General features: G+C 38.3%; 1 protein-coding gene across 1 annotated transcript; it reads right to left on the minus strand.

Annotated features, from left to right (window-relative positions):
• Window positions 1–3,048: 3,048 nt before the first annotated feature.
• On the minus strand, window positions 3,049–7,658 carry LOC121733338 (major royal jelly protein 1-like). The gene is made up of 4 exons (XM_042123554.1): window positions 7,654–7,658; window positions 5,439–5,674; window positions 3,301–3,976; window positions 3,049–3,082 (listed from the first exon to the last, which is right to left on the minus strand). The coding sequence occupies exons 1-4, from the start codon at window positions 7,656–7,658 to the stop codon at window positions 3,049–3,051; spliced, it is 951 nt and encodes a 316-aa protein (XP_041979488.1).
• Between the last annotated feature and the right edge of the window lie 4,337 nt (window positions 7,659–11,995).

Consider the following 11,995-nt stretch of genomic DNA (forward strand, 5'->3'; position numbering starts at 1 on the left):
GGAAGACAGGATACTAGAAATGGCAGAAGTCCTATCTGGGGACCCCGAATCTAGCATGGACTGGGACATATTCGCGAAACCTATCAACTACTCGTGGGTCAATGGGGTTCCTGGATGTGGGAAGACAACTTGGATCATTAATAACTTCAATGAGGAAACAGACGTTATAATAACAACTACAATCGAAGCAGCCGAGGATCTAAAGCAAAGGCTATCGCTACGAACTGGCAACAAAGTTAAAGATAAAGTTCGTACCATGGCCTCTTTGCTGGTAAATGGGACAAAAGGAACCTACAAAAGGTTGATAGTTGACGAGGCCCTCATGAACCATTTCGGCTCAATCGTCATGGCGAATCAGTTAACAGGCGCCAACGATGTCATCCTCATTGGAGATATTAACCGACTTCCGTTTATAGAGCGTGAAAACCTCTTTAAACTTAATTACACTCGTCCAAACCTGGTAACCAGCATCACCCAGGAGTTGTCTTGCACACACAGGAGCCCTATGGATGTGGCATACGCCTTAAACATGGTCTATAATAACATCTATTCATCGAAGGAAATTGTGCGGTCCCTAAAGCTAATGAAGTATACAGGAGCGAGAAAACCGATCTAAATACCCTGTATCTTGTCCACACACAAGAGGAGAAAGCAGCCCTCACTAATACAGGCTATGGATCGGGAACGGACTCTCGCGTCCTCACAATCCATGAAGCTCAGGGATTAACGAGTCCTTTGGTGATCATCATACAGACCAAGTCCCGAAAGCTGGCAATCCATGACAGCGTTCCTCATGCAGTTGTAGCTATATCCCGGCACACTAACACCTGTGTCTATTACACTGACACTGATGGAGACGCTGTGGCAAGCTTCATAAAAAGAGCCACGGAGGTGTCAACCGAACACATAAAAGATTATAATATAAAAATGGCTATAAAAGACAGAAACGATAAAGTCCTAAGCCACATGGCGGGTAGATTCGACACAGAACGATGTCTTTTTAACAACCTAGAAACTCCACCCAGCTTGAGTGACCCCTCTCCACCAAGCCAATGTCACAACATCTAAAGGCAAAGGGTGGAGCAGCATAAAATCTAAGGAAATCGGAAAATGTCGGATCTACTGGCCGCCACACCGACTGGGACCTCACCGTTCAAAACATTAATATTATTATTATGCAATTTATAAAACAATAAATGTATATATTTATTTATTATATGTATAACATAGTATACTCTATTCTATTAAATATACATATACACATGTCCATGGCGTGATGGACCACAATTAATTAAAATTCATAATATTATTTCAATTATCCTTGGTGCGAAAAATCTAAATAATAAAATAACAAAAAAAGGATATGGACGAACAGTCTATAGACGGCCCCAATTTTATAATAAAAAAAAAAAAAAAAAAAAACCCCAAATCAAAAATATATTCCTCCTTTACACAACTACGCGCATAAGGTGTGGTGTGTATTGGTATGAAGGGTGTATTCTCCGTTTATTAAAAAGTTAGTTTACAACACAATAGAAATAGTTAATTGAATTTTTCTCACTACAGTTTTCAAATAAAACTATTAAATCCACTTATAACACAGTATCTTGTATATTTGCAACTGTATTGATTTACTTCATGTCACTTATAGCTTCCGCCCGCGTTTTCGTCCACGTGGAATAGTTACTTTGGGCTAGCGCTAACTTTAACCCGCGACTTCTATTGTCTAAAACCATACCTTTACCACCCTTTACTTAAAAAAAATAATATTTTTATTAAAAAATTCTCATTCAAAAATTCACATTAAATCTCGATACCTTAACAGTTAAAAATATATACTTTTTTTTATGAAATAAGGGGGCAAACGAGCAAACGGGTCACCTGATGGAAAGCAACTTCCGTCGCCCATGGACCCTCGCAGCATCAGAAGAGCTGCATGTGCGTTGCCGGCCTTTCAAGAGGGAATAGGGTAATAGGGGAGGGTAGGGATGGGAAGGAAAGGGAATAGGGGAGGGTAGGAAAAGGAATAGGGATTGGGCCTCCGGTAAACTCACTCACTCGGCGAAACACAGCGCAAGCGCTGTTTCACGCCGGTTTTCTGTGAGAACGTGGTATTTCTCCGGTTGAGCCGGCCCATTCGTGCCGAAGCATGGCTCTCCCACGTATAAAAAAATCTCATAAATTAGTGACCCTAGACTCATTTTAGACTAATTTCTCTTTTGCTAGCGATAAGCTAAATATTTGAGAAATCTACTAATACAGTTACAGAGTCACTGAACTTTTTCACAATGATCAATACGGTGTCTGTTTTCACTAAGGGCGTCTCGACAACAGATGTTAAATAATATATACCAAAAGCTTAGCCTACTAGCCTTAATAAAAATGAGCTATCTAATACTGAAAGAACTTTTGAGAAAATAGATGTAGTATGTTCCTGAGATTAACGCGTTCAAGCAAATAAACAAACTCATAAGCTTTATAATACATATTAGTATTATAAAGCTTATGAGTTTACATAAATTACTTATTATACATTACAATAAAATTTCACGACTTACTAACGTTATATTGTGTTAGTTAAATTCAAAAGAAATTAAGAGCGGTTACGTTTAAAACTGTACTTTTCAAACTTATCTTTATAAACATTTTTATAACTCAAGGAATTAAAACTCTTTTTTACCTATTTATTTAACTTAATTTAATATAATAATAGCTTCATATTGTATAAGAACACATTATTTAAAAAAAATGTTTTTATCAACAAATCTTTTGTTCTTTTTTTTCTACAATTAAATCGCTGCGCGCAAAGCAATTCAAATAGTCCGCCGCAGGTTAGTAATATGGAAACTTGAAATTATGCGTAAACGCTCCTAAGCCTTTAATCTTTAGTGAAAATTGTTATAAGGAAAATTATTGTTAATAGTAAAATTTGTAAAACTAAACAAATTAATGTTTACATAATTCACATTAGTATCACCGACGGCCTGCGTGATATTTATATTATGTAGCGTCCCCGTTGTAGTATCTACAATATTTACTGTCGTGTTTTTAAGAGTTGAGGTCTGCTTCATCGTGCTGTTCGCTGCGGTGGTAATTTCATTAATTATTTTCGTTGTATTTGTTATAGCGTTTACGTTTAATTTTGCGTCTGTACTTGTTTTTGCTGCATCATTATCCTTTGATTCTACGTGTGTACTCCTAACAGGTACTGATAAAAGCCTAAAATTAATTTCTCCGACTTCAAAACGTGATTTACTGGTGATAGCCCAGAGGTCGCCAATTTTATCGAGTGTTATATACTTCAGTTGATGTGTCGGGTCGAAGCCCACGTCGATGTCGCTTTGGGCTTTTAGGCCACACCCCTCGTTTGTCCAACACGGAACGTTGTGTATTACAGTTTTGTTGGAGTCATTAAAGTAGTAAAGAACATCTCTTTTAGCATCAAAAACCGATGTAGCCAATTCCACGTTCAGTCCTCGTCTCCACTCAAGTCCCGTCAAATCGGACGTCTTATTTCTTAAGTGTGTCGTGGAAATAGAGAACACCTCGGACAGGTTTCGCTTGTTGTAGTAGGCGATACTGTCGCTACCATTCGGTGTCAATACCATCGCAGTGACGTTGTCCCAAGAATGGTACCACGAGTCTCCCTCCGCCCAGGAGTACGTCCAACCGCTTTCCCAGTCCAAACTTTGGATGTAAATATACTCGTTTTCGCAGTCGACGTCATCGACGGCCACGTCCAAGTTGGCCTCCATGTTCCAATTAAACAAGTGTTTTCTCAGGATTTTATCGGTGTTTAGATCTAAAACTATGATATTATTCAGCATGTGACTTTGGTTGTACACGTTATCGAGCAGCCACATTCGGTCGCAGCGGTCAACGCGGGGAAAGGCCGACATGCCTATGTACATATTGTATTGATCCTCTTGATCTTCCCAACTCGGGTACGGTCGGAGCAGCGGTGACGGCGAGTTGTCTGTAAACATATTATCGATTAATTAAAGAGCGTCCATAGCCTAGTGGCTAAAACTTTAGTTCGCAATCGAGAGGGTACAGGTTCAAAACCGGGTGGAGGCGTGCACCAATGAGTTTCAGATCTCAATACATAGGACGCTCGTACGTTGAAGGAAAACATCGTGAGGAAACCCGCACATCTGGGACCATCCATGTGCGGGTTCATTTCTCTGCACTAGGCCGCCTATGCTGCAAGAATGCCGTATTTCCGCATGGTTGTCCAAGCACATAGCATATAATATTCCACTTTATGAACTAAGTTACAGGTTTTATTTCCTACCGACATAAATCCGAAGCGACCGAAACATGAAGATAAAACAAGAAAGATTTACAGATCATGAGCAATCATAGACGAATACGTTCGCACATTCGTGGTCGCTTGTACTCGTATTGTTTTTGTTAATCCTGGACCAACGTGGGTATGCCGCATAAGCAGAAAGTGAAGTAGAACGTGGGAGAGCCATGCTTTGGCACGAATGGGCCGGCTCGACCGGAGAAATACCACGTTCTCACAGAAAGCTTGCGCTGTGTTTCGCCGAGTGAGTGAGTTTACCGGAGGCCCAATCCCCAACCCTATTCCCTTCCCTACCCTCCCCTATTCCCTTCCCTTCCCATCCCTACCCTCCCCTATTACCCTATTCCCTCTTAAAAGGACGGCAACGCACCTGCAGCTCTTCTGATGCTGCGAGTGTCCATGATCGACGGAAGTTGCTTTCCATCAGGTGACCCGTTTGCTCGTTTGCCCCCTTGTTTCATAAAAAAAAAGTTTACAAATGTCTGTTATTAAGAATTGTATACTTGACGATTGATGATGATTATTTTAAAGTCAATTTTAAGAAACCTCTAAACTTAATCTGAACTTTTCCATCGCTACGTGTAAACGAAGCCTTATAGACCGCCCTCGACGCGTCGTAGAATTTGCTCCGGTACACGCAGACAGATATCACGAACGTTACACCTTTTTAGGGTTCCGTGCCCAAAGGGTAAAAACGGGACCCTATTACTAAGACTTCGTTGTCTGTCCGTCTGTTCGTCTGTCCGTCTGTCTGTCACCAGGCTGTAACTCGAGAACGGTAATAGCTAGAGAGTTGAGATTTTCACAAATTATTTATATCTGTAGTCGCTACAACAAAAAATACTAAAAACAAAATAAAATTAATATTGAAGGGGGGCTCCCATATAACAAACATGTTTTTTTACCTTTTTTGCTCTATATCAATAACGATAAGAGGTAGTAGGCACTTGAAATTTCCACAAACGCCTTAAATATACGTGTACCTTAATAATTAATAATAATATTTAAATAAAATAAATAATTAAGAGGGGCTTTTGGGCTATTTTTCTCTCTATCGGTACGGGACCCTTCGTGCGCGAGTCCAACTCGCATTTGGCAGATTTTTTTATCTTTCTTTCAAAGTAAGTACCTGTGAGGTTGAGGTAAACCAAATCTGGACGTCTGTCCACACTAACGAGCAGCCTGTCTTTGTACAAGAGCCAAGACTTGATTTCAGAGGGCACGATGGAGCGACGTGATTCCTGCCCATCTTCCGGTGGAAGCTGCACGTCCAACGAGGTCCACTCGCGAACAACAGACATCTCCCGCGTCAGACACACGGAGACGTATGCCAGCTGGACCCAAATCACGAGCTTAATATGCCACCTGAAACATAGTAGCAGTTGAGGATCTGAACTAAGGTCGACCTTTACCGTCGTCGTGGCAACCAAATAATATAATAAAAAAGGCGGGCAACGCACCTGCAGCTCTTCTGATGTTGCGAGTGACCATGGGCGATGGTAGTTGCTTTCCATTACGTGACCCGTTTGCTCATTTGCCCCGTGTTTTATAAAAAAAATCAATACAATATAAAATTTTATTAAATATTACTTTCTAAACGATACTTAATATTATGGCAACCCCAATATTATGTGTGGGTCTGTTTAGTGTACATACGATGTCGAAAATCGCCTATAGACGGACTGGCCCCAAAGACTGGGAAAGTCCGTCTACAAGATGTTTCTTTTAAAAAATATCAACTATATTTGCCACACAATTAATGCGTGGGGACATTTATTTATTCCAACGTCTGTATTTGGTTTATAAAAGATTACTTTGTCATCTACTGTTGAACACCGTCTTTCTAGAGTCATTACAAAAGAAATAGGGGCATCTCAAAGCCATCTCAAATAAGTATGCCGTTTTTCCCCAAGTTGACCATAGGTCAGATTAGTATGAAGTCAGTGATTTTTATTTTCAAAAGTTGGAGAAAAAAAAACAAAAGAAATAGGGGCATCTCAAAGCCATCTCAAATAAGTATGCCGTTTTTCCCCAAGTTGACCATAGGTCAGATTAGTATGAAGTCAGTGATTTTTATTTTCAAAAGTTTTTTTTCTCCAACTTTTTGAAAAAAAATATTCTCTGGCTTCATACTAATCTGACCTATATTTCATAAGAAAAGCATTATCACTTCTAAATATTCTATCTGACTTAGAGCACTGAAGTAATAAAATTTATATAAGATGAAAGCCTCATCTATCTTTTTAAAATAAAAAAGAACCATTTTAATGCGCTCGATTTTTCACAAAAAGCCATTAATTAAAAAATACACCATTTTTTTTCTTAAACTTTGGTTTTTCTATGTTTAATTCCACGAAATTTATAACATATTGCCTGTGTAAGAGTAGTCCATAAGTTTAGCTATCAAATGAGACCTTCTTATCTGTGATCTTCATATGATATTTACATGAGAAGTACTGGTCAAATAAATAGTGTGAAAGCCCGAGAAAATCTAAAATGGCTGCCATTTTACAACCGTGAGAGAGAAAAAAAAAATTGAGAGCCAATTTGTCGATGAAATATGCCATAGATCATGACATTAAAGGATCGGACAGCGGTGTCGGGACATTGTATAATGTTTGTTTAGCAAAGAATAAAAAAATAATTAAAAACTTTAAAGCAATAAGTTTTAACACATAATTTTAGAGCTTAATAATAATAATAAACTTTATTTGCAACTACATACATGGTACCGATTTACATAATATAATGTAGGTAGTAAGTTAAACGTAGCCGCAAATTGGCTCATTGCTCGGCATGTGCTGGTACACCCAGAGGTATATTCAGCGCCGGTCTTCCGCAAGAGCCGTAGGTGACGACATGGATATCATTATAAACTAATTAGGTCTTACAAACAGCTTGCAAACAACTAAAATAACATAATATAACATACAACAACAATAAATAAATAAATAAAATATAACTAAAATTGACACGACAGCCCACAACTGATGATGTCGCACACACGACAAACAGCTATCACGCGCTGTCGCCACAAGCGATTTAAATAATATTACACATTACACATGGCAACATTACACACATGACACAAGGCTAATATTGTCTATGATAAATCAGTCTGTCACTTGTCAATAAAAAAATATTTGATTTTGGCAATCATATTCATAATACCGTAACTCTTTCCTACAGCTGTGGTTTGTTATTGTTGCACTTGAGAAAATTAAATGTATATCAATTAAATAAAACACGACACAATCTAAAGAAAACTAAAACTAAAGTACCCAACACCTTAGACAATAAGCTTCAGTTTATAATTTCTAAGTTTATGGTCAGAACACACTTACCCCATACTGACGCAACTGCTGGGACCACTGAGCTCTCCCAAGCCATTCAGTATATATATGAGTATACCATCCAGGATAAATGTTAAGTAGGTACTTGTCTCATTGTCACAAACAACTTAATACGGACAAATTATTATCATAATATTATTTTATCTGGTTTAGGCATGAAAATAACATTTTAATTAGCTTATCGATTCCTGTTTGTGCTGGACAATATTGTTATTATTGTTTCCTGGTTACCTAGTTGGAGTTTTGGCAAATAATATTATTGTAGTGTTTCCTATTATGTAACAAGCAGGATTTGCCCGGCAGGTGTAAGTGAGTAAATTAACACACTTTATTGCACCAAAACTATTCTGTCAGACTTGATTTATAGAACAGTAGATGACGCCCGCAATTCCATTGAGCTAAAACACAGAGTGTGCTAAAACAAGTTTTTCGCGCTTAGAACCGTACATTCTTCCACAACAAAAACTATCGTATTTGCTTCCAGAAACGCAAAGTGACTCCATACCAAATAAGGAGGGGCACTTCGTACCCATCAATGTAGCACGTTGAGACATATACCAAATTAAAGGGCATGAAAAGTTGAACATTTTGTTTTATGACGAAAAATCTCTAAACCATGGGAGAAAAAAAATAAATGACCCTCATTAACTTTTTTCTCCCATGGTTTAGAGATTTTTCGTCACGAAAAGTTTCGACAAACTTGAGGAAAGTGTTGTATTTTAGTATATTCTTTCATATTTTAAAGATATGTATGGGAAAACAATAAAACCTTAAAAATCTACAGCAACACTATAAATTGATGCAATAATACAGAGTATTTTTTTGTGATTTTTTCTTACCTTCTACCCTCGTTAACTTTTTTCTCCCTTGGTTTAGCTCTAGATTTTATGTCATACAAGAAAATGTACAACTTTTACAAAACAAAACTAATACAAAAAATGCCCAATCGATACAGTGGTTTAATTATGATTGTGTTTTAAAAAAAAAACGGAGAAGAATCAATGTTTATAAGCGATACATTTTCCAAAAGACAGTTCGGATAATCACTAATACGTATAACTGAAGGCCGGATCATCGAGTTTCTACTGTTATGGTACAAGATGTATAATATTCGTTATTCAAAAATAATAATAGAATTTTTGAAATCGGCCAAGTGCGGGTCGGATTCGCGCACGAAGTGTTCCGTACCGTTATAGAGCAAAAAAAATGTGTTTTTCAAGAAGTCATTTCAATCAGTCTGGTCAATAGTCGGATCATGCCCTTTAGCCTAGACCTCTTCTTTATCGCTTTTTTATATTAGATCAAAATGTATGGAATTAAAGCGTTCACCTATGTCCACACTATGCGCTTTCGTCTTCAATTTTCGTCATCTTCTTTCATGCAACTTTCATTTTGGCGCATTAAATAATTGAATGCGTCAACGAACGCAACGCCAACATAATTGTCATTTTTGTTTTTTGGATACGGTCAGAGGGCGTTGCGGGCATGCCACACGTTCGCTATTGGCTGCGGTATAACGCATGCCCTTGACGAACAGAAAAAGGCACAGTGTGGACTATGAAGTTGATGTTCGACTCGTCTAATGTCAATTCCATACAATATGTTGATGGGCGATTCTATTAAGAAACGATGAAGTAAAATTCTTGGCTAGGGGCTCTAGTCGGGTAGACTTAAAAACACTTCTAATTTTTACATGATAATTTTCAATACAAATGATATTAAGGGTTTTTAGGTGAGCAAAGGTTGTAACTTGTAAGGCTAAATTGTGAAAGCGATAACGTTAGAATAAGGGTTGTAGCCTGTAGGGCTAAGGGCTTTATCGGATGTACAATATTATGCATGAGAAATAAATTGTATTTTCAGGTCCGTTCACACCGGGAAACAATATCGACTTAGCTAACGATTGAAAACTTAACTTAATACACTTTACAAGAAACAAAAGAACAAAAAGACAGCAAACCTGTCAGGGTTTAATATAGTCGTGTACCTATAGCATCAACTCAGACTGTTTATGGTAGTTCAATAATTATGCGTATATTAATATACTGTATATCAATAGAGTATAATATTAATATACCCCGAATTACATCGGTAAATCGGGGTTTGTGTGATGATGGAAAACTTGAGGAAAACTTCCGAACAGCTCCTGGAAAACTTCGCAGGCACGTGTATTTCCTGAATAGTAGGCATGACTGCGGAAGTTGGAAAACATAATATTACTGACTAGTTGACCCGGCCAATGTTGTTTTGGCATTTAAATTATTTCTAGTATCAATATAAGTAGATAAAAACCTATTCTCAGGCCTAACGAATGTACATACAAAATTTCATTAAAATCGGTTGTGCCGTTTTGGAGGAGTTCGCGCACAAACACTGTGACACGAGAATTTTGTATATAAGATAAGATAAATCCGACTTAATATGTATTAACAACTAGAATACGCCCGCAACTCCGTTGTGCCAAAAGTATCCCATGTCCTTTTCTGGGACTCAAAGTATCTCCATACCAAATTTCAAAAAAAATTATTCAGCAGTTTAGGCGTGAAGAAGTAACAGACATACAGACCGACAGACACACTCACTCATGTACTTTATTAGTATGGTTTGTACTATCAGAGAAGTTGATTCCTATGCTAATCGGGGATCTAAGTAGTTTGGTTGCGTTACGTCAAACCCGATCACAATTAACATTGAATTGACATATTCGACCAAATAACTTTGGTCTGTCAATTGCATAGGAATCAACTTCCTCGATGGTACAATTAGTGATTAGTAAATAGTATTTCAGTACAATTGAGATGACAGTTGAATTGTCAAAGACCGATGGATGGACGTCACACACACCCATAACTTGCATAACGAATTCTGCGGAACCCCCGATGGGAGGATATCCGGTATTGAAATATCTGAAATTCAGAGTGGTATTTTATTTATGATATCTTTTTCCGATGCAAAGCCGTAACGAGCTGACCGGTGTGTGAAAAGCTCAGGAAGCATGGGCGTAGCCTTGGGCTCAGGGTGGGGCAGCAGTCAAGCCCCCCCCCCCCCCTCCCCGCCTGTTTTTTTGTGTCCCTTTCTTACGCAAATTATGATTGTAGTTCGTTTTATTTCAACGAAACAAAAGAAAGATGATGCATCAATGGTCATTCTCTCCTGTCTTGTCCTGTCCTTATCTGCATAGGTATGCAGAAGGACAGGACAATACAGGAGAGTTTCGGTGGCAGGTTTCATTAAAACCTGGCTAGGTACTAGGTACTCAGGTTTTTATGAAACCTGCCACCGAAACCACTGCTGCAGCAGGGTAATGAAACCGGAATGGTTTTTATTGGCCATAGATAAGTTGGATCACCCGACACGTGATTGGATGGCTTCGGTGTTGTAAATGTCGGTGTGGAGATTATTGCCGAATTTATTGCAGTGACCATAGAGTGCCGGTAAAGAGACATGGCGTAAATAATAACTCCCACACCAGTTTTGGTGACGGTGGCCGGTTTCTTGAAACCATGCTAGTTAAGTAACATGCCCTTCCGATTGTCAGAATATATTCTGGTGATCAGCCTGCATTGTCCTAAACAAACTTGGAAATAACAATAATTATGTTTTCAACGCGGGAATCGAACTAACGACCTCCGAGTGAAGAGCGACGCTCTGAACCACTGGACCACGGAGTCGTTTATTAAAGTTTACTTACAACAGATAACAGCTGCTACTGCCTACACTTTGCCTTTTAGGAATGAAGTTCTTTATCGTGCGTTGCAAAGGGAGCTAGACGGAAAAAAAGACCAAAAGTTGCAACGCCACTTTTTGCTATAGAACTTGTAACTTGTAACTTCGCTAGCAGAGCCATGGGATACGCGGGATATACATCAGCGACCCTGCCAGCACAGCTACATTTTGCCTGTCAAAAAATCCCCTATATATGCTAAATTTACCCAAGGAATACGAAGTATATCCATTGCGTCCTGTTACGCTGTAAACTGTTTTGTCCTCGTGAGATGCGTTAGAAATGACACGGTGTAATAACTATTATGTTAAGGTTAGGAAAACTAATAGTTACTAGTAGTACTTAATAGTAGTTAGTCCTTTACGACAGTTGCCGGTATCGTTGTTATCTTGAAAAATTAGTCAAGAATCAAGATGTATCTTGACTAATTTTTACAAGATCAGAACCTGTATTAAGAAATCGAACTTAAACATAAAAGAATCCTATAATTTGTCAGAATTAAAAAACGCATGATATTTATTATGTACCTATGCGATTGACATCTGGCATTGACCTTCCACGTACCTACTTACAGTCTGTCAAAAAAGTCATGAAATTAAAAAGTGGCAA

Source organism: Aricia agestis, chromosome 13 (genome assembly GCF_905147365.1).
Source record: "Aricia agestis chromosome 13, ilAriAges1.1, whole genome shotgun sequence".
In the NCBI taxonomy this organism is placed as follows: domain Eukaryota; kingdom Metazoa; phylum Arthropoda; class Insecta; order Lepidoptera; family Lycaenidae; genus Aricia; species Aricia agestis.

Bases quoted from the DNA above. Each gene is read 5' to 3' on its own strand.
- LOC121733338 (XM_042123554.1), bottom strand. The intron at 3,977-5,438 runs GTACTTACTTTG...ATATGTTTACAG, and splicing joins GGTTTACCTCAACCTCACAG to ACAACTCGCCGTCACCGCTG. The intron at 3,083-3,300 runs GTATATAACACT...TTACCACCGCAG, and splicing joins GACCCGACACATCAACTGAA to CGAACAGCACGATGAAGCAG.